Raw genomic sequence first — 24,734 nt, forward strand, 5'->3', positions numbered from 1 at the left:
ACATATGGAGGCAGTATGGGCTGTGCTGGCTAGGATAATATTGACTAACAGTCAAGAAAACAAAACGTATATGTAATAGTTATAGGTGATTGAGAGATACCTACATTAATGAATTATGGAGTCAACATTAAAATTCATTCCTTCATTGCCGGAGGCAATCCATTCATCAGTAATTTGAATGAATGATGCTATCTCATGATGAATGAGTGTACTCAGTGAATGATTCATCTGTGGACACACTGCAATGCATAATCAAAATGGACTCCACCCACCTTTCTTCCCCTTTCCTCCCTTCTTCTTCTTAGCACCTTTCTTCTTCCCACCCTTCTTGCCCCCCCCTCCACCACCCTTGCCCCCTCCTCCACCTCCATTTCCCCCTCCACCATTACCTCCTCCCCCATTCGCTCCCCCCTCCTCACCATTACCCCCTCCCCTACCACCCCCTTTCCCCTTCCTCCTCACTCCGGGCCCCTCGTTCCCGTGGCTTGCCGACGCGTGCTGCTGGTTTCTCACCACGTGATCGGCTCGCAGGGCCCTCCTCTCGCGGCCCCACTGGTCGTCATAATCTAGGGCCGTCCCGGAGTTGAGCCTGTACTCGTTCAGCTTTTCGAGGCCAACAGGAAAGGGCTTGTAGCTACGAACACGCTCCCTTTCGTGATGGTCGTCGACCGCTTCTGGGCTGCTTCTTTCCCAGTGACCTCCTTCGGACGAGGAGTCGGGAAGGAAGCTACTGTGATGCCTTGACATCCACCTTGAGTGCTTTCTTTTCAGTCCCTCGACGCTCCTCTTCCTTCGCCCCGTGGCACTAGGTTCATCCAACATCCTTGACGATGTGGCCTCCTGCACGTTTGATGCTCCACTGTAGGTATTATCCCTGCTCAGACTTAGCCCCTGGAATAGCACTCCTAGTGATCCGGTTATGGGTAAGTTATGTAACAAGTTTAACGTAGCTTTGTCCTTCTCATCTAGTTTTTCTTTCTCTATCAGCTCTAAATCACTTGCCCTCCTACTTTCTTCCGTCACTGATCTTTTTCTTCGGTCGTAACTGTTCTTCTTTAATCGGATGTTCTCTTCGTTGAACTCATTGGCCAAACGCATCAGAAGTTCATGAGATCTTGCAATATTCAACCCACTAAAAATATTTCCTTTAAAATTTAATTTTCTATCATGATATGGGTTTTTATAATCTACCGACTGTTTATAAACTGTGTGAAGAATATCACTTGTTTTATTGGAATCTGATTCTGATGCATTTACGGATCTGCTCCATCGTAACCTTGGATGTTGTCCAGGAACACATCTTGAATGAAAAAAGTGAGCAGTTAGTGTGCCATCGAGCAAATAATTCTAAAAGAGAAAGTAAGCATTACATGAATGTGTTTTTGATCTTAGGAAATTTTCTTATACCCATTTAATCCAGAATATATTTAGTGAGCATTCCTGAAAAATGGATGGGTTTTTTTGTTGCATAAATATGGCCTTTCAGATGCAAATGCCTGCCCCTTCTGTCTTGGCAATGCAGTTTCCACACACATTCACGCTCATCGGGCTGAATTGTGTGGGGGAAAGGGCACGGGACCACCTCGAGACCACCCACCCACTCAGAGGTACTAGGAATGACGTCATTTCAAGTTATGGTGTTTCTACCCAGGAAATATTTTTTTAATTTGAAATTTTCAGAACTTACATTAAACCAAATTTCTGATGACATTTTTGTATAATAATGAGAGCGTTTGTCAATGCTGGTTTAAGTGTGGTCACCACAATTTGGATTAGTCAGCTTTTTCTGGGTGAGCCACGAGGCTTCTGGGGAGTGCCAGGTCCCATTGGGACACCATTAGCTGCACCTATCATCTCTATCAACCAAGTTACGCCATGTTTAACTGTCATGAACAAGGATTTAGTGAAAGGCAATCATTTGAATACAGTTAAGGGAAAAATTAGAAGAAAAATATGTAGTATCCATATGCCAGAGGAGTTTGTACAATGATTTTACGTGCCCAAGAAATTGATATTTGAAAGGTGTATAGACTTTTCCTACCTTGGAAGTTGTTTTGGAGACCATTTCCCACCAATGCAAGTTGCACCAGGTGGGCCATCAGCTAGGACATAGCCCCTTATACAGTCATACATTATTTGCTTGTTATTTGTCACTTTACGGACATAGTGCCTGTAATCATAGAGGCCCATATTCCCAACAAGCATCACTTTCCCATGGTCAATGTAACCAGGAAAAGGGCAGTAAACTGAAAAAGAGTTAACACTAGGATAATATTATTGAAATTTATGTAATTGAATCAATTGCACTTAATGTTAAAAACAGAACAAAATATCTCACACCTATTGACACATTAAAATGATCAAAATTTTGCCACCTTATAAGGTGCATGCACCAAAATAGCATTAATTATACTTTCTGGTTATTATGAATTATTATGTCCAATAGGTGCTATCTGATTTAAGAGAACAGCATTTTATGATAGTATCATGTAATGGTCAACCATCGGTTAGAACTAGGAATGCATCATGTAAGCAGGGGTGTGGTGTGCAGATATAGAGATACAGCCACAAAAAATTTTATGACACGAAAAAACCATGATGGATACAATAAAACCAGAAAGAGACTATGGCATCAGATTAGCTACTACAATAATTGCAACCCGTAGCTTCCATTTCTCATACATGTATGTCATTCTGACTACTCATGCCATTAAGGCCGTTTTACACGGTACACGGAATTGCGCAATCTGACTAACGTGCGAAGGCGCAGTCAAAATTGCGTCGTGTAAAGTGGTGAATTGCTAGAACACATGCGAGAATGTGTGGATGCGAGAATGTGTGGATGCGAGAATGCGTGGATGCAAGACGGCAAAATAGCCCCTGTTCTAATGTCATTCATGCATTTGCGCAATTCCACGCCATTTAAGAAATTAATGCAGTTCTAACCTGCGCAATTCTGTGCCCCGTGTAAAACCGCCTTTAGACTTATTCATATTAACTTAATTTTTTCAGGTTGAAGCACGTTAAATTTGAGGCAACCTAACGATCAGTAATAAATTTCTCAGAAATGCATCTATTATTTTTGTACTGAAAAAAAATGAGAAGCATCAAATGGTGAAATTATTATTATTATATTCTAAATAAATTTTACCTTCTTGACAAAAAGGCATTTCTCCTGTCCAGTTACCATATCGACATTCAGTCGTATTACCTCCTTTCAATGAATAGCCATCTTTACATTTGAATCGAGCTTTCATTCCATGCTCAATTTTAGGTGCAATCACCATTCCATTTCTTGGAGCTTTTGGAAGGTACTTGCATCGAGCTAAAAAAACACGAAAAAAATATTGAATTTCCTCAACTTTTAAGTTCCATGGAAAAACATTAATAGAGGCACAAAATTCTGATGCATATTGATAATATTCAATTAGAAATCTATGAACACAATACAACGTGATTCAATTTAGATATGTTCAACCCAGTGGCAACTGGCTCATTAGGTAAGCAATGAGCTAGCTTCCCTGCCCCCATTCCTCCAAACCCCTCCACTGGCCCCACCATCCTCATCCCCTTCCCCATAGTGAAATGTGTGGAAATGTAAAATGTAGAAGGCATAGAAAATGAAGTCCATAACTATATTCATTTTTGTCTAAATTCCAGGTTGAAAGTGGCCTCTTTTCAATTTTTCAAAGGAATTTCCTATGCTGAACTGGAACTAGAGTATCCACAGGATGAGTAACGACTAGCGATGCGGAAAACTTATGTGCTATCAAAAGTCAAGTGTAAAGTTCAAACAATTTCAAGTTAAAACATTCAAGCTATATGACATTCAAATCATTATGCAATATTCTGGGGGTTAGTTTCCCTAATGCTCCTTCAGCTCGGAACTGACATTCGTGGGCCTTGAGGGAACATCTTTATTCTGCATTAGTTCCCACCAAAAGACAAACTGTCAACCTATCCATCTTATTCAATTCAAGCTGAGAAATTCTACCACTTACTCTTGCCTTGTTGTTTAGGAATGCAGTAGTGAATTTCAATCACAGCATCTGTTTATATACAAATGCCAAATTCACACATGACATTGAAGGCCAAGTAGCTAGCTAACTATATAATTGAATGCATTAATTTTAGGCAGAAATCCTACCGAAATGGAATATTTTTGAAATATTGAAAAAAATATTTAAAAGCAAATTATATCATTAGAAAGTTTCTTATTAAAACATCAGTGGCATGAAAGGGAAGAATCCCATTGAAACTGTTGAAATTCTCAAAAGGAATAATTTACAATAGATCTGGAGAGCAATTGAAATACATATATAAAGTTAATGGTTTTTAGTTCGACAAGATAGGAAATCATTGAATGACCAATCATATAATGTGACTCTCATAAGTGTTATAAGACATGTGTTTTTTAGTCAATAAATAACTACTCAATAACTCTGGTGAATTTTTTGTCTCAAATACACAACCTGGGTGCTGTGTTTTAGCACGTGACCTCATCAAGGCTTACTATATTACACTTATGTTTCTAAACCATTGTGCATCATTGAAAACAACAAATTTTAGATTTTCTCTTTTTATAGCAAAATATAATCCTTGTAAGACTTGTAGATTAAGAATGAATGAATGAATAAATTTTTATGAAATAATATGTTTCAAGTGCAAAGCGGCACTGTTACATAGTGAAATTATATAGGTTTTCCACAGATACTATGAGACAGAAAGGCTAATCAATGCAATAAGAAAAAGTTCTGTCACATGAAAATGATTGCATACCCAGGGGCAAACCCTGAGAGGGGAAAATGCGCCCCATAAAGTTTTGCATGAAATGATAGATTTCACATGTTATTGTAATATTACAATTATTTAACGATTGTTTCTCCTCTAAATTAAATCCCTCGGTTCATTCCTCGAGTGCATATCTCAAAATTTAACATGGAAAAACAACTTAATACAGTAAACTTTCACGTATCAAAAATGGGAAAATTAATACTAGGTGAGGCTCGAATAATCAAAAGGCACAGGTGATTGGGAATATAAGGAATATGGTTGAGATATCAACATTTTACTTCGCACTGAGGAAAATATGTAATTTACATTAGCATTAAGGTGAATTTTACTGACATTGAGATACATCAAACTGTTTTAGAGTTTCATTAATGTTCCCATCAGAATATTCTTCAAAATTTTATGGGTAGGGAGGATGAAACAGACCAGCCCAGACAGCACATTTGTGGTAATACATTTGTATTACAATTGTAATACAGTGTCAAATGTCCTCTATTACAATCGTATTACAAATTCCCTTGTATTTTGCCTTTGTATTACAACTGTATTACAAATCATCTGTATACAAAACGTTTGAATACAACTGTAATACAGTTGTATTACAAAAATCGGTACAATTTGTAAGGTTACAGAAGATTTACCATTTGTATACAAATGGTTGTGCTATCTGGGAGATAATTCACAAACCAGATGATTAGAAGCTGCATAATTGAGAGTTAACGATAGAGACAAAATTTATACCCACAATTATTTATAATCTACATTGTAAAGAATTTTGAGTTAAAAAAACTCATATCGAAATTAATATATTTAATCCTATAACTGTAGAGGCTTACCTGGCTGGCACTTAGGTATGTACGTCCAAGTTCCGTTGTTGCACATAATCGGTGATGAGTTGTGTGACAGCTCATAACGAGGCTCACAAACAACCGATATGATTTCTCCGTGCTGCACAACGGGTGGGAGGAGGGGAGGGGGTAGGGCAGTGGATGATGCACCACCACCTCCGCTCCTTTTTCGAGGAGTTGGAGGGGTTGAGGTAGAAGATGAAGACGACTCAACTGTCTTAGTTGTCTCATTTATTGTCACACGTCCATGGTGAACACTTGGAACCACACAGGGTGCTAAGAGAGGCAGAGATACAGCCTACTGCAGTTAATGAACATTTTAACTAGAAATAATATTTCTCATCACTACTAGTTGCCACTGTGATAGTTTTGGGGAGACAAAAGCACTAGGTTATGTCATAATGCTAAAATGTTTTAAGGCACTTAGCTTTTTCCTGTATCTACATGGTTTGTTCACAAAATTTTCTTTGTTAGACAAGGGATACTCCTATTTTTACTCGAGGGTGATTGGTTCTATCTATAAGGCAATGAAGAATTTTTGGAAAATACTAAATTCTGAATTATTGCCATAGGTACCAGTCTACTTATTATTTTCTTAGATGATTGGCTCCTTCATTTGTATATTCAGGAATGGTGGTAAACATTTATTTACAAGATTATTTCAAGCATTCTTAATGGGATCAAGTTCAAGATTTTCTAAAAGGATCACAATGATTGTGAGGAGAATTTTCTGTGCACCATTGGCCTCGAAAACTGTCAAAGGCCACGAAGAGATAGTTTGCCACCATTCTCCTTCTTATGGCCTGGCCTATATAGCCTTACCCCCTCCTTTGACACATGGCTAGACACTTTACTCAAATGGAAAATATAATATTTCCCGGTACAAAACTGTATCAAATGAAAATAAAGCGTACGCCCATCTATTACTAAATTTCCTACTGGTTTGATCTGAAATGTAACAGATAATTTCAAGCTTTTTTTGGGTTAGGTACAAAAGGTAAAGTTTTGCACTCATCAGGAAAGACAAACAACCCAGGCTGTAGGTGCAGAAAGGCACAGTTGGTAGGATTCGGTCATCTCCTAAGATGCCTATACTGATATAGGGGAAAACATAGAAACCTCATATAATATAGTGCATCAAACCTAGCTCAGCACAAAATCTTTATGCATACCGGACATTATACATCAGTATAGAAAAGACTAAATAATTATGAGAACCACGAGATTAAATCCTTTCCCATAAACATGAAAAGTCACATCTGTTCACAGACATAAAATATGATTTAGTAGCTGACAGAAAAAAAATATCAGGATGAATTAATTTCATTCATACCATGGGCTGATAATTTCACTCAGAGAGAAAAGGAATTAATAGGTACATGATAAACACATACATGCATGACTGAAAAATTGTTAATGTTTACTAACCATTATAAGTGATAGGCTATACATATTATGACATTCATAATTTTGAAATTCACATTGATTAGGCACATAGATCAAGCATTGCCCCTTGACTGTCCACAAACTGGTAAATTCAGCTTTAGCACTAATAACATAACTTGCATACTAAGTATCAGACTAGAGATTTCTGGTAGACTCATTAGGCTACACTATCTAAAACACATTTTAGGACATAGAATATGTACCAGCAATTGGTAATTAAGAGTAGGATAAAAAGTATCTCTCATAACCACAAACCTATGCACCAATACGCTCAAGTATTCATCAATGCTGGGCAATTCTATACTATCAAACCATATTTAATGTTCACCAGCTTATTCAAACTACGGAACATTATTAAAACAACCATATCATTATCATAGAACGCAAAAAATATGCCCTTGTATTTTTCAAAACATTGCAAATTTTTATTAGGATATTGTGAGTGCAAATATGTATTCTAACATGGAAAATCATCCAGACAGACTTATAATTCATCACATATTTTTATGAAATCCCAGAAAAATGAATCAATATTATAACACTAAAAGCTAAGAAGACTTTTTTCATCTAAATAAGTCTGACACACTAAACATTTGACTAAAATAGCCCAATTATAAACACCTACACAGGGGCACGAAAATATCAATGCTAATTAGCGTATATATTTCAAAGCATTAGTACACAAATGTAACATACAACTATAACATCAAACTGAGATTGCTGTGAGATTCCCGCAGTGGTGTACCAGAAGAAAGTAATAAAACCTTACTTAAATAAAAGATACAGATGCATGTGAAAACTTGTCAATATATGGTGAAAATTTTCAGTTAAGTGGCAAATTAAAATTTGACCTTTTTGTGAACTCTGTGGATATGAATGTGTATAATTTGCTGTGGCTGTGTCTTATTGTGTCTGTAAACGTATACGTGTGATCAGGAATGAGGTGCATAATTAATTTTGGAGACAGGCTGCTTTCATTCGAGTGAAAGTAATGCATTTCACACTAAAGTACTAAAAAGCAAAATGTGACTGATTGAAAATGTCACTGAGATGCTACCAATATCTAAGAACTAAAAGACTTATGCATCCATTCCATCATTTTCAATATAACAAGTGCAAAGTGTGGTACATACTTTCAAATGTTAGATATGGTAGTAAGTTTCATAGGCTATTAGGTACAAGCAGGTGTGATCTTAAGCCAACTAATTATTGAATAAACTAGTGACAATACATTACCAGCTTAAACTCAATACTCAATGACAGTAACCAATGTGTTCATCATTTGAGCTCTTCATTTTCATCCGCTCAACCAATCATGCTTGTATTGTTAAAGCACAAATATACGCATGGCTTCATTAGAAGCAGAGAGTTAAAATTTATGAGGAAGATAGTTTTTAGTGCAAGAATCGAGATACATATAGTGAAGACCTCATACCGAAAAAAATGGCTGATGAGAGAAATCTTGGCTGACCTGTTTTCTCTATATGGTATGGTATTTGGAGGAGGTGACTAATGGCTGAGGACATTCACACCATGAGGGAAGGGTGGAGAGAGACCAGGCATCTGCAATAGCCTGCTCTTAGTGGAAGGCACCTAGGGAACCATGACATAATGCTCAAATCAACGGACCAATTGCTATATTTGAAATGCCCTCTACGAAGCACTCCTTGAAGGATGAGGCAGTCTCCGAAAGACCTCTGCCCCCAGTGGGATTTGAAGCCAAGACCTTGAGGGAGGGAAGCCAACACACCAACCTATCCCCTATTCATTATGGTTCCCCTTAAACCCAGCTCATACCAATTCAGTCATGGTGCACTTAACCAGTACTTTGTAATGCATGGTAGGTTGCAAATCCTGTATAAAGGGGCAAAAAGGTGATACAACCAGTGGCACCGACTCCATGGGGCCTGAGGGGGCCCGAGCCCCCTAAAAATTCGTAATGGGTGTGAGGAAAAAATGTGTCAGGCTTGTCGATTTTCCCCGGAGTATCCAGATATCGAGATTCGAGTTATCAGGGTTCTAAGGTGGATCATATGACTCTTCTAAAATGCTTAAAAAACTTAGAACTCACTACTTATAAAATCCCCGGCTTGGGCCCCCAATATTTTTTGAAAGTCGGCATCCCTGGAAACAACCAACTTCAAATTATTCACAAGGAAATAGGAGGTACCCTGCATTACCTCACCTGGTAATACCCTGCCTTGTGGTACCTCATATTTGCTTGCAAACATTTTGCTGGTTTCACCTGTCGCCCCTGTAAGTATGCAACACATCACTCATCAAATGGTACTTACAGGGCAGGTAAGGTACAACCTATCCAAAACGAGCTGGATTCATGGTGAACTTGTGTGAAAACAAGTCATCCAAGTTCGCTCATATCAGCAATTTTTTCCTCAAGGCTATGTCTATGAACTTGGGTCTGAAATTAGTTCAGCACATTAACAAAAATAAGCATGGCAACCTCTCCCATTCATCTTTTACATCACCCTCCATGGGCTAGAATTCATGCATCCACCACCAATTACTAAGCTGTGGGTCTTACCAAAAGCAACCCATTTTGAGATGCAGTCACTTATCATGCCATGAGCCAATTGCCTTTGGTTGCCTTAAAAATAGATATGAACGTGAAGTAATCCTACAGTTAAAATGTTGATGTGGACCGTGATGGATGCATCTGAAGTCTCATCTCAAATGCAGACAAATTATTTTCGTAAGCAGACCATTCCAGACTTGACACTTAATTTACTTCTCTGTGGCTCGACCTGAAGGTTGGTTTGGATAGGTGATGGTGGAACTAAACCTAGACTTGTGCCACAGATATGTGAATATCGCACATTCAGGGTAGGGGAGCCAGTTCCAATTCCTGGGCCACCTTGCCTTTTGAGAATTTTTGTTTGGGAGCATCCAAAGCCTTCATCTGCAATTTAAACCACTGACCCTTCCATCAGAAGCCAAATTTCCCACCCACAAAAGGCTACCATGCTTCCCAAAAGTAAAAAAAATACCACAATTCAGGGATTTGAATTCAGAATGGGTGCATTCATGGGGAGCGAGAACTCAGAGCTGTTGCCCAACATTGGAGGGGAGAATTGGAGGAGGCGACCGACAGCTGAGATAATTTACGCCATGAGGGAAGGGTAGGTTAGGAATGAAACCTGGTGTGGACAGCAAATTTGCCGATGAATGAAGTACTCGATACCAACGTCTATAGAGGTATCTGGTGGCGTATTTCTTATTTACGAACAGTTGAAGGCGACTTTGACGTGTAGTACAGCGCTATAATGCTCTTGGCGGCATCTCACAGAGTAAAACGAGCGAGAATCGCACGCTACTTGAAACGAGTGTGCGGGCCAGATCCGGCCCGCGGGCCGTATTTTGGAGACCCCTGCTCTAGAGCATCAATTATGGTTCTTTCTTCAGTAGGAGATACTTTACTATGCACGCTACATCATATTATAAGCTTCATTCCTGTGAAATCTTGGTAACTCACTCATAACTGCTCGTAAATTGGACGTATATTAAATCCTCTTCTTACGAAAATTCAATATAGGAACTTTCAGAGATGCGAACATTCGCAAAATTGAAGGGTGTTTGAAATTTCAAATTTGGCGCCTATGGAGTTGGCCAATGCAATGCAGTGTGGCGCAGAGGAACTCGCACTTTGGGCATAATTTGAAAAAAAGTATCATTTAATCCGTTGTGAAGTCAGGGACTGTTCAGCGTTTCACCCGTTCTTCCTTCCCGTGGTTAGCAATTTCTTTCGGCTCCAGCTGCGTCGCACTCGCAGTTCAGCTCATCACAATCGCGAGTTAACCCACATTTGTAAAGCAGTGTTGCAGTCTGCAGGATAACAGCACGATTCGATGCCTTGCAAAAGTTTATCACCTTACGAAAAAGGTATTGGAATGCATCTCCTTTGTGTACTGAGGACCTACTGCATTTGGGAATACATATATCAACCATCGATTATGTCATGCTGCATTCTTCTACTGATGAAACCAAATGAGTGTTCTTGTTTTTTATACATTTGCGCGCAAGGTAATCGCAAATATTATATACATGACTGAAAGTATTCCACAGCATGGCTATAAGTATCGAATATTGAAGAGAAAAGAAAATTTGAGTTTCTTTTGGGATGATTCCTAAAAGAAAAGTTCATACGAACTTCGTTACAACGAACCTCCGGATTTTTGGTCCCGCAAACTTTGTAATAACGAGAGTCTACTGTAGTTCATTAACTCTTCAAGATAGAAGAGCTCACCGAGGGTAAAAATCACTGGCAAGAGTGCAAAAAACAATGAACCACACACAGCTTATCTAAGAGGCTAAATATAATAGCAGAAAGGCATTGACTCCTTACACCTATCTTCAAAATAAGATTGATTCTAAGGAAATCTCAATTCTGGAAGAAGAGAGGGCTAAAATGGCACAAATTGACTCCTCAAATAAAATAACGAAACATATCTGATAATCTGCCTCAACTGTATGAAAATTCCCATTTTGGAATTTAAAAGAATAAAACTTTGTTAGGCTAATTGAAAATATTTTTAAATTGGCACAACACGCATTTCATAATCATGACAATGTAACTAAGTTACAAAACCCAGGTCATGCTAATTAAAATATTTTCAATTAACCTTACACAGTTTAGTTCTTTTAAATTCTAAAATAATGAAGTTGAGGATATGATGTGCGTTGACAGCTATTTCAATGAAAATTCAATGTGATAAAATGTGAAGACTAATCTTGCTCCTAGCTACTGTATTCAAAAGAATGCTTTTTAATTAATGCATTAACGAGAAGCCACAAATTCCTCTCTCTTGGAACAAGCTTATTTTGGTTGTTATTGCATCTAAAGAATTGTAAAGTTAATGGGTGAAATTGTCATTGAGTATTTGAGATCATATTTCTAACAAGTACATAGTATAATTTAGATTACATTAGCATTCCAATTCGAATAAGCTCAAGTTATATGTATCAATAAATTGTGAAAGCACTCACATAATTTACCAAAAAAAAGGTGCACAAGTAATTTTAATGCAAATATACCTACTTGTACAAAATTCAAAAGCATGTTACAAATATTACTTAGGCTGATGTGAGTATTGTAAGGAAAAATCAGTGGGAGGAAATGCAGATTTTTAGAGAGGAAGCGATGGAGAAATCTTACCAAGACACTGCGGAACAGGGTATCTCCACTTGCCATCCACCTGGCAAACTGTTGAAGTGTTGCCAACCAAACGCATTCCTTCATGGCATCGGAAGATAATGGATGCACCGAGAGTGGTGCCAGCTTCTATGTTCTCAAGCCATCCGTTGAACAGTGGGCCTGGGTGGCCACAGTTGATTTCTGCATTTTGGAAGTCAGGGGAAACACCAGGACAACCAAATGACAAGTTGTGTGACATGAAGGGATCCGGAAGTGAGATGAAATATGTGATGTTGCTCAACAAATGAGGATATGATGATTGGCAAATACTTAAAAATGCAGATAGCATTACAAAGAAATAAACAGCATATACTATACAGTTCATTTTTAAATTAATTTATAATATTATTTGCCAACAATATGTGCCATTAAAGCAGTATGCACAAGATATTTTTTTATATTTTTTTAGTTGTCTTGGTATTTTATACTGGGTGATTCAACTTTTAAAGCTTCAAGCATGGGAATTATTACATTCCACAAATTGGGCCCATGTATGGCTATTTCAAATAGTCCAGACATGGGAGAAATGGAGAAGAAATAACACTGACACTATATAAATTCATTATTTGATATATGCAAATAAAACATGCAAATAGCTATGACTTGATTCATATGTATTATAAAAGCAATAAAGTGCATTGATGCAATTAATACATGAACTATCTAGAGATGAATTCCATGCAAAAGCATAAAGTACAAGCTGAAAGATACCTTCTCATGCTCTCCATTTTCTACAATATTTCTATTTTCTGAAGAGCAAATGGGATTTATGAGAACAAAAACGTAGGTGTATATTGTAAGGACAGGGTAAATGAAGTGTAATCATTAGAATGAATCCGAAGGTAATGATTATGGTTGAAAAATGTAACCACCACAGCTAGTATCACTGAATCTTTGACAGCATTATTGTTTTCTTTAGACCATCTCCCAGTTAGAAGAAGTATATTTTTGTTTATAAGCAAGCTAGAATCGGCTCTTAAAAATGAGTTTATAGTCACTTTCATCTTTAAATGTAATTTAATTTTAAATGTTTTTTTAGGTATTGTTATTATTGAATCTAGCTACTTGCTCATATCCAACATACTCTACTGATTAGAGTTATAATATACATACACTTTATTGACAAAATTACTACTAAATAAGCTTAAACAGAAAAATGTTTAAAGTTGTTGATGAAAGAAAGATGTTGAAAATAAAAGAAGCACAATCTAGAAGAGACTATTTCTTTGTAGGTATGAGCCGAGTAATCTTTTGAGAAATGAGTGATTCAAGAAGTATATTGGAATTAAATAAAAAATTTTTTGGAAGGAAGTTAGAAAAAAAAAATCAAAAGTGAATGAGATGTTGTGAAAGACTTTGAGTATTACAGGTATTGAGTATTACAGTTGTTGGCAATTATAGACTGCCTTGAATTGAAATGCCTCGCTCATATAAAAAACTTGATTGATGGCTAATGCAGCCATTGTCTTCAAAGCAGTGAAGGTGAGGGTGTAGTTAGCTGCATAATGTGCTGCATTTCTAGCGTGGTAAGAATTCCAACAAAACTTAATCCAACTAATTCCCAGTTAAAGCACCATGTCTTTCATGAAGGAAGTACATGATGCTTTGGGAGAAACTTGATATTTTTTAAAGAATTCTACTATCTTATAGGAATTCATTGGTAGGTACTTAGTTTAATATTTTGTTAAGGGTTTGATAGAGGAGCACAGATAATAATCAGAAATACGACACTTTATACAGTAGTATGCATGTGAAGCGGGAGCTGGTAGGTAAGTGAAATCTTATTTACAAATATGAAATATTAAATATGTATCAAAACTACCGGAAATTTTGAATACTGATGACTACTAATTTTTTGATTTTACCCATGAAAATTGTAATACAACTTATTTGTTAGCCATACTCCACAGCACCCACTTACATCCTTGATATAAAAAATATTTTTACCAAAGTTTAGAAGGCCAAAGTTTGAAGGAAGCTGAAATTTTACTCCACCAAATTTCCAGGAACAATGGAGGAAATTACAAATTCCAGCAGTAGTCAGCAAAAGAGATATGAAGAATAATGCACTAACGGAAAACATTCCCTGATCATGGATTCATATGGAAACAAATTACAGAAATGACATTACACAGTTAAAATAATGTAAGATATGTAACAGCATGAGTCTTCTCTAGAATTAACATACAAAACTTGATCAAAATTTTCTTTTACTCTGTGATGTTACTAGTGTATGTATGTACCTGAATTACGCAACTATGACTTCATTACTAAGTGAAATATATTTGGCTAACATATAGGAATTCATGTAGACTGTACAATTCAGTCACTTGGTCATAGATACAAGCATTCATATGCAGTTAGATTCGATGTTCTTCCTGATTTTTGGTTTATATTAAAGGCTGACGATTAAAAGAAAATGGCAAATATGTATATTGTAGCGGGTATTGACTCAAATTTAGGGATTAGATAAATTATTCAGGTATTTTATTCATACTGTGTCACCCTGCTCATCACTCAAAGAAGAAGGAAAAATATTGCACGTAAAGGTTAAATAACTCAGGTTGCTGTTGTGAAACTGTACCATCATCTACTGGTGCATATACTCACTTTTCACAAAGTGGATGATTGTATTTCATTCACCAATAGATGAAAAAATGGCATATTTATATTTTATGTGTAGCTTACTTAAATATCACCTATGCTAACTTGGTATTCAAGTTTTTATACTCAGACATTACAATTAAGTGTTAAATTTCGTTGATTATGAGTGGAACACAATGGGTCTAATAGGTGGGTACACATTGGGTTTATGAGGTTTGAGAGTTTATTAACCAAGGGTGACGCCAACCCTGATAAGTATAAACTAATATTTTTTTCAATGGTTCATTAATGAGGTTTCCCAAAACACAGGTACTGTTGACAAAAGTTATTAAGGTGTAAACAAACCTTTTGACTAATTATTATTCTTATTGCATAAATACTATGATTTTACCTTTGCATTCAGGTTGTTCACCTGCCCAATGTCTATCAACACCACATTTTCTCGTTGGCTCTCCCACAAGCATAAACCCATACTTGCACTCATATGATACAACTGAGTTGTATGAGCAAGATGTGAAAATTGCTTTCCCATTTGGTGGATTCTCTGGTGTGGGGCATTGTACAGCTGCCAATCCCCAAAAAATGCCAATCCGCAAAGTCCAAACAAACAAACAAAAAAAGTAATTAACACCATTGACTTGCACGAAAGGCACAATGGTAGAAATTTTAATCCAAGAAGCACACATGAATTTAAGGTATAATTACTTTTATTTGATCAGAAGCACTACCTGGATTAAGTTTGAAATTATATCAACAATTAAAATTGAAACCCAGTATATTTGGAAACACTCTGAGTTGAAATGAATTCAAGTCATGCATTAATAAGACATAAATACATTTTGGTGTTCCACTTTCTCCTTTTCATGAAGTAAAAAGCTCAAGGAGTAAACTGATGTTCCAATTGCTTTCCAATTTAATGGATGTTATGGAAAATCTTAATTTACAAAAATTAAAAGTAAGCATGCTCTGAAAGTTACACAATTTTTCCCAAAAAGTAGACAATAAATGCATATAATTCCTGGAATTTTCAGGAATCAGCAAAATTAAGAACATATTTTTTTTATCGTAAAGCACTTATATTTTACGGCCTAAAAGACACACCAATTTTAGAGTTCCAGCCTTGTAGTGACGTACAGTACAAAAATTAAAGGAATGGATTCCATGGATAACTACACAAATTACACGTTACACTTTCAGAATGCTAATAAAGAGTACAATAAAATGACCTATAAATTTATCATTGCAATCCATGGAAACCTTCAAAATAAAAACACAGATAAAGAATTAATAAAATATGCTCACTGAGAGATTTTTCTGCCATCAAATTTCTTTGTAAGTTAATTTTTTTCTTAGTAAAAGTAAAAGCAATTAATTACCATGGCAGACTAATAATTAGCTGGATAAGATAAATTAATAGGCTAAGCTCTATTTACCACAGGTTGAATTAGATCTCCACTCATTAATCTTATAAAGTTGAAATTATTATTTATTTGTTCATAACATTCAATCAGCTCTAGCTCTATCGGTTAAATTTCATCATTTACATTTTTTTTCATTTTTACATCATAATCTTAAAGTTTGGTCAAGCCTCATCCAATGGTTTCTCCCAAACATACACACCATACTGTACTCAACTGACCATACCATTCACAGGTGAGTTTGTCTAAAAAATACACTCGCACAGTTACACATGACATGTTTGTATGTGTATGTACATGTATTTTACCTCCACCCCTCATTGCACATAGCAATGCTCTAACTAATGCATTGGGATCAAATCAGCTCTCTTCAGCAGTGCTCACAGTAATCCATGGCCAGGGACATGTGGACATAATATATTAGTTTTTAATCATTATATCACATTATCTACAAATGTTGTCAAATCCAAATTTTCCGTTCATCTCACATAAGGTTCACCAAAAGCATATTGTTCATAATAAAGTTATCAAATATTTATGGTGTTGATAGTTTATCATTGAGACAATAAGTATTGTTAATATGATCCGTAGCAATTATCACTTCCATATATGTTAAATAAATAAATAAACTTTATTGGCTCTAGGAATCCTTTCCTTTGGAGCCTAAATTAATATATAATCATAAACACTCAGACTGAGAAGGTTAACATAAAAAAAAGAAGAAATCATGAAACACTCAACCAACCAACTCAAACAACCACCTGTATACAGATTTCCAAAAACATGAAACAAAATCAAAAACAAAAAAATATATGTATGTACTTGTATAATAAGCCTACTGTACAGTGGTGAAGCATATTCAAGCTTAGTCATTGCATGTGTGGTGTTTGGCCTGTTTCCGGGGTTCCCTTATTTTTGTAAAATTTAACTTGCACGAATAAAATAAATCTTATAAATCATAAGGTCAACGCCTGGGAGTCCCATGGCTGAAGGCCCCAGACTGACTCAGGAAGCCTGGGGCTGTTGATAAACACCTTTCATTTTCCTTAGACCCTGCAAATTCTTGAATTGTAAAACGAACACACAAGACCCTTGATAGCGGTTATGGTCCGTCTATCTTTCTTCTCGTGCTAGTCAACTCTCCTAACATTTTAGCTATCAAGATACTTTGGGGAAGGGGCCCCATCTTGCTCCCTTTTTGCTATAGTTTTCACATTTTAACTCTAGCACTGTATTTCCCACTGCTTCATACTCTTTTCTCTCCTTTGGAGTGCTGAGGTAACCAGTCTGCCACTGCAATTTGGATATTTTTTAAATCAAATACTTGATTTAGACAGATTAAAAAGTCCTTGTTGTATAAAAATACCCATTTAGACATTCCACTGCTGGTTAATTGGATGAGTAATTAGGAGAACCAGGTTTGGACCCTGAGAAAGCCATAATTTCTTGATTTTTAAATTTAATTCCAAGCGAATTAAAACTTATCTATAGGTTGATTAATATCCTTGTAAAGGACCATGTATTTTTTGATCCTCCAGGGCAGTCGCATAGCCAGGATGAAGGGTGGGGGAGGGTTACCGGAGATTTCTGGGCCTTCTGGTATGTATGGAAAACACTTCAGGGCAAAGGTGGGTCCGGGGATTTATGATGTTGAAAACATGATTTTTAGGTCTCAAAAACAGTAATTTTGTTCAGGTATTTGTTGAAATAAAGTATTTATTTAACTACTGAGACCATCTTATTTGTTTTTGGCGCCTCTATTAAAGGCTCGAGGGGGGCAGGGGGTAAAACCCAGAAAAAACTCCCTGGGCTATGTCGCTGCTCCAGGGAGCATTATGTATATCTTTTCTTACATACTCCTATGACATGTTTAAATGCTACAAAAATGTTTTGCATAAAATGATACCATCTTATGACAGTATTTGGCAGAAAAAAGTAAAATATTTGTGGTTCATTTAGGCCACGGTTTAGTATAATTATACAATGACAATGATCCTTAGGCTGGTAGAACTCCTTTGTACAAAATGAGGAGCAATATTTTATATTTATGTAAATGCTTTAAAATAAAAAATCACATAGAACAGTTAGGACTCTTTTAACTCTTTCGTTGCCCATCCTTATGAAAACTACCCGTCACATGCGGTGAAAGCGTTGATCGCAGGGCAGGGAGAATGTAAAGGTACTTTCACAACAGCCTGCTGTGTGAACGTACATACCAGGTGTGTTCACAGCAGTGAAAGGGTTAAAATAACCCCATTTAACATAGTTTTGCTAACTTTAACTTTCAGTTTTAAATATCTTCATTAGTTTAACATCACTATAGCTACATACATAATTTATAATAATATCAAATAGTGGGGCTGAAATGGCCAATGACTTATAGAAATGGAATGGAGTAAAATTTATTAAATAATGGAATGACGGCCGGTATATGATAAAATCAAACAAGATTTTGAACAATTTATTTCAGTAGTGAATAGTAAAGTGCATTGGGGGAGACTTGACCACGGAGAGATTTAGAATCATCGACTATCACAGTTTTTTGAGTTTATAAATGTTTCTTGAAATAAATTTGAAAGTCAATTGAAGGTAATAATTTAAATTTATAGCTAATAATTCAATCCTGTTACAAATTGAGATTCATTTAAAAAAAGTTACTTGAGATTGACACAAAATTTTTGATTGGCATATCATTATTTGCACCATCCGCTGCCCAGAGTTTCCATAATATTTCACAAATTCTTTAAGTAACAGGTGAGACAGCAGAGAGAATATGGCCAAAACTCTGGGGGAAGCTTGATAAAGATTACATTTCCACATGTATTTGGATTCAACTTACACATCATCCATTCAGCTTCAGATAAAAATTGTCATCTGAGGCCAAAAACTATTTTCACACACCACTTTCTATGTTTTCCTTCGGAATCAACTTAAAATTACAAATCATAAATGATTATCATAGAATTAAATGTAGAACAGATTAAGTTGAGCCCTCAGCTTGAATCATGCATTTTTAACCTTTTAAACTAGCACCTTTTTAAACTACCATGTCAAGGATCAACCAATCAAGTTCCAAGGTACCTACCTACTGTAATCAGGGGCAGGTTGCACATTTATTCTGCAAATAGCATATTGGAAAAGCTCCATGAGCAGTAAATCATGTTAAGCTTGATGAAATTTATTTGAATAAATCTGATAATAGCTGAAATGGTAAATTCTGAAATACATATATGAATACATTTCTGATAAGCAGATAGCAAGGTGGTGAAAAGTGCTCTGCTTAGCTGTGCTCTGGTGGGACTGATGAAATTATGATATAGCAATTCACATAACCCAAGCAGCTCTTAATGACATTTGAATGTAAAAAAATTATGTGAGATGTATTCTACTCCATGAAGTTCTTGATCATTTTGCTTCTGCAAAGGTAAATATTATAGCAAGCTTGTCTATTGAATTTCATACAGGAGAGTTACGCTTTGCCTTGTGCTTGTCGCAAGTTTCCATGATGCACTAGTTTAGGAACACCGACTGATCTATTTTAGTTAATGTAATCAAGTTCCTGAACCAGTAGTAGAAAATAAAGGCAAATATGATGAGCAGACTGCAACTTGAAAGTAAAAGCTCTCATATGCTAAGATTTAAAATGACCTTCATATAACTGAAATATTACATAAATCAAACTAAAGTGAGCAAAGTTTTCTAGAAGAACTGCACGCATACCTTTTATGGAGCAACTGAAATTGCCTTCCATACTGATGATTATTGAAGTATGTATTAAACAAAAGTATAAGCAAGACCAAATTTTTTTAATTATGAAAATTACTTTTTATGAAAATGGAGATGGCTTAACAGATTGGAAAACTTGTAGAATTCAGCAGTGATGACAGTAGCTGCAGTGGTATAGATCTTTGATACAATTTTTGAAATCCTCTGTATTACGTCGAAAATTTTGTTTTTGTTCCCATTAACATTTTCAAGTTATGAATGCATGCATTGATTTTTTTCAACTATATTTCATGGAATTTCCATCCTGTGCAACACTCTGTACAGTGCATCTTATAGGCTGTAAAATATGGCACATACAATGATTCATTTCCACAATGATGAATCGCATATTCTTATTTCCATTTCAAAAGGCTATATTCTAGCTTTTGGAAATTATGAATGATTAATGATATGCTTGAGATGGAACATGAATACACATTAGAAAACATCATATCATGCAGATGATATGAAACAAAAAGTGAGCGTAAAGCAACATTTAGCTGCCAAGCATTATTGTTTGCAAGGACTTGTCTACTTTCCAAAGAATTTTTTTCTCATTAATCAGGAAGGCTGTATAACTTCCAATTTTGGATAAAATTAGATGAATAGAAAATTTTTATACTTGCTGCCCAAAGAAGCGAGTTTCTACATACACTTACGGACGCAGGAGGGCAACTCTTTAGGTGCCCAGCTGCCATCGGCCGTGCAGTGCCTTTCAGAGGCAGGTCTGATGATGCCCAGCTGGGCACTGCCCCCGCCACTCGGCACAGCTGCAGTGGCCGAAGAGGCAGTCGTCACGTGCAATTGAAACCCATCTGCACAACGATACGTGGCTTTGCAACCAAAAGTTAGACATTCACTTTCCGCCCACCCATTAGGGATGGGAGATGGAGGCCCACACGACCGGGCTGAAAAAAATAATGAGAAGGGAAAACAAATGTTTACCAGCACTTGTCTCTCAGTATCATCACAAAAACTCAATGTTTGCAATTAGGATGCATCCAGTAATTATGTGAGGCAGTAGCGGAATATGCTTTGGGAGGGATAAGGGGGCTTTGAAGGGGCAATGAAGGGGATTAGTGGGGGCTAACCCCCCCTCCCAGAAAATGGGGAAAATTTTTGAAAAAAAGCATGCCTGAAAATGCATTTTACATTATTTTGGCGCTTAAAATTTAACTTCAAGCAGATCCAGTTTTTATACACCAAATCCATACAGATTTTAAAATATTTTTTTGATTTTTCTGAGGCTTTGGGGAAGGTTACATCCCCTAATCCCCCCCCCATAGTTATGCCACTGACGTGTGGTGTTTAGAGGGGGAGGGGGTTATGCAGATTCTCAACCAATCTCACATGGGGAATGGGAGGTCCTGGCAAGTATCACATTTTTTATCCGCAAGAAACAGAGTAAAATTGTGAGAAATTGGGTTGAATTGACTAACCTTAACTCTTTTTGGTCCAATTTTTTATTATATTATTTTTTTCAAAATAATTTTTAGGAAAAAAATTGACATGATTGATTGTTGCCCTCTAAATGTTCTTATTTTATTGTTTAAAGTAAAAATCCACTGGTTTTAATAGTTTCCATGATCTATCAAAGAGTTTTTTCTTGAAAAATTTCCAATGTGTGATATCTCTTGAAATAATGTATAATCCCTTGAGCGCTGTATAATCGCAGTGCCTTATGATGTCGAGCTAAACTTGTCGTTGAATCTGATGCTGCATCACTAGGCCTGTCGAGTCAGCCTCAACATTGGACCGCAAAGGGTTAAATAAAGTTAATTAAACAAGTTACTTTTTTTAATTAAAACCAACACAATGAAGCATAGAATAACATATTTATACTGACAATACACATTTTGAGGAATGTCATGTGAGATTAGAGGAAGCCAAAGGGTCAAGCCAAATCTCACAATATCTCACTAGTGGGGAAGTTCCACAAATTGCCAAAATCACCTCACATAATTAACGGATGCCCCCTTATGCACTACAACTACATTTTATTATAGGCGTGGTAAAGGAGGGACAAATGAGGCAGGAGCATCACTTGTATCACATAATTTCAGCCATAAACAATAAAGTCATTGACTTCCATAATGCAAACCTTCATTTATGTTAATTTGAATATGATAGGCAATAATTATAATTATATTATACAATAAAAATTATAGGCAAACTTAAATACACATATTAGCAAAGGTTTTACATTCATAATTTCACACCCATCACTACAGGTCAGATTGCTCTGAATAGGGTGATTGTCTTTCACCTAAATTACTAATGTTGCTGATATATTCCATTCAAAATCAGCAGGACACACATGGTGCCATGTCCCTTTTCTCAGCCCCTCCCCCAAGAAAAGGTATGGCTAACAAAAACTGATAGTATGTCCATAATGCGACATGTCATTTTCAAAAGCGACAAATGATTTTCAACTGGTTATGATGGATAATACCAAAAAATATCCCATCAAGTTATCTTACCATAGAAATCTATATCTATCATATCTAGAAAGAGGGTCCATAATATCACTAAATAATCATAACTTTGTACTCTAAATTATGCTATGGTGCCTGATATTAGAGGATTCTGACACCTATTTATATTCAACAGAAAAAAACAAGCAAAAGATTGACATAAAGAGCTTCCCAAAGCATCCCACCTTAGCTAGAAATCATTGACTTTGCTGTTTAAGTTTGTCTTTGTTTGTAAGGCTCCCTGAAAATGGCTCAACTGCCATAGCTTTTGATATAATTATGCAGACCATTTAAACATAATACATACTAGTCATATCATATCACCTATCTTTGACCACTCATCCACCTGGCCCTACTGACTTAATATGGTCTGAGTTTTATGGAATTTTAAGAGTCTGCTTTGGAATCAATTATTAAATAATAGTAAGAGTTCACAGAGGTGTAAAAATGACCTATAGGTATGTACATAGATGTGAAATCATTAACATATATTTTGTTCCCCAAGAACCTTAATATTCAGAAAAAAAATGCTCACTACTCACGTTCACAAGTGATGTCTGGCCCATACCACGAGGCCCTCTGTCCACTTCCCATCATGCTGCTGCTTCCAGAAGGTGAGTCAATGGCCAAGCATTTGGCTCTGGGAAAGCCAAGGGTGGAGTATCCCGGCAGACACTGGTACTCCAGCGTGGTCTCCACGGCAAATGTTGCTTGCTCTGGTGGTGCATTATGCCGAGCATGGTCCATGGTAGGTGGAACTGTGCAGTAGACTGGGGAACAGAAGTGATGCAGAATGAATTAATATTAGTATCTGTAATTGTATTGGGAATCAACTTTTGATATGAATAGTGGAAAAGATTGTTGATCAGGTTTAGAAAAGTAGGCTTCAGAATATCTCTGAAGATGATTGGATGGTTCAGTTTTTCTTGCAATGAAATAGGTAGTTACTTCAATTTAGGAATAACTTAATTATTCAGCACTTTTTCCCGTAAATTAGTTATACACTTCCTCCTAATTTAAAGAAGAGTTATAGCCAAAATTCATCAGTACTTAGTCAGTTTACCCTGTAACTGGAGTGATCTATCAATGTCTGATCAGTTCTCACAGTTGATTGTTAAGTATAAAAAAAATAATTTTTCCCAATTTCTCACCAGTTAAATCAATATTTATTGATAATTTTCTTGGAAACTGGAGATTCATGACCAATGGCTTTCCAGTGCTTATTTTTTGCAAGAATTTGCTCGGTCCTCCAGTTGTTAGTTTATATCCTTTTTCTTGTGATACCTCAATTTACAACAATCTTATATATGGTCATTGTTTACTGCAGCATTCTGTCAAAGCAGGTCATGACCTGCTTTGAAAGAATGAGTACTTACCATTATCTTTACACTGTGGAGGGCCAGAACCGGACCACTCTCCATCTGCACGGCAGACTCTGGTTGCCAAACCGACGACTCTTAGGCCTTCCCGGCATGAGTAAACAGCACGGTCCCCAAAAAGCCGTCCAGTCAACCGCACCCATCCCTCATCTGGAGCCTGAAGTTCGGGACATTCGCGATCTGTAGGAGACAAGAGATTGGCTGATTAAATCTGGCCCAAAACTCATAAAAATGATATTTGTTTCCACACTTGAGAGCCGAGGCTGAATGATATAATGATCGCCAAGATAGTGTGCAGAAATAGTGGAAAGTAACCTCCGTTTTTTATAAATAAAACACTATAGTGTAGACTTACAAAATTTATTCAATACATCTAAAAACTACGACTTTCCTTTACTTTTCAGCATAATTTCCATGGAAATTTAGGCGCTCATCATGCCTATAAACTAACTTTGAAATTCCTCCTGCAATAAAATCTCTCGCCCAAAGATCGTGCGCTCTCATCTTACCGTGCTCTCTCCTGTGCCTTGAGTCATCCGATGACCCCCATCTTTGAGCACTTCATCATCCTCAAATCGCAAGGAGCCAAGCTAATTTCCTCATATAACCACTATAATCCCATGCCAGATCGACTACTTCACTCATAATCTTTGGGTCATACACAGCACCAAGTTACCTATACGAATAATGTTTAGCTGTGAACAATCGAATAACAGCGCGCACTCGGCGTGAATTTCTACTGTAGGACACAATTTGACAAGCTACCAAAAAACAACTAGCTCTCAAATGACCTTCAGTCT

General features: G+C 36.6%; 1 protein-coding gene across 1 annotated transcript in view; it reads right to left on the reverse strand.

Annotated features, from left to right (window-relative positions):
• LOC124155171 overlaps window positions 1-24,734 on the reverse strand; it is a 531,883-nt gene that overhangs the window by 43,703 nt on the left and 463,446 nt on the right. The window contains exons 3-11 of the mRNA XM_046528886.1: window positions 23,932-24,114; window positions 23,098-23,325; window positions 20,735-20,989; window positions 15,290-15,463; window positions 12,256-12,435; window positions 5,628-5,915; window positions 3,152-3,325; window positions 2,042-2,246; window positions 273-1,300 (exon numbers count right to left, since the gene is read on the reverse strand). Of these exons, the coding sequence (XP_046384842.1) occupies window positions 273-1,300; window positions 2,042-2,246; window positions 3,152-3,325; window positions 5,628-5,915; window positions 12,256-12,435; window positions 15,290-15,463; window positions 20,735-20,989; window positions 23,098-23,325; window positions 23,932-24,114 (2,715 nt within the window). The remainder of the gene's footprint in view (window positions 1-272; window positions 1,301-2,041; window positions 2,247-3,151; window positions 3,326-5,627; window positions 5,916-12,255; window positions 12,436-15,289; window positions 15,464-20,734; window positions 20,990-23,097; window positions 23,326-23,931; window positions 24,115-24,734) is intronic.

Source organism: Ischnura elegans, chromosome 3, assembly GCF_921293095.1.
Source record: "Ischnura elegans chromosome 3, ioIscEleg1.1, whole genome shotgun sequence".
Classification (NCBI taxonomy): domain Eukaryota; kingdom Metazoa; phylum Arthropoda; class Insecta; order Odonata; family Coenagrionidae; genus Ischnura; species Ischnura elegans.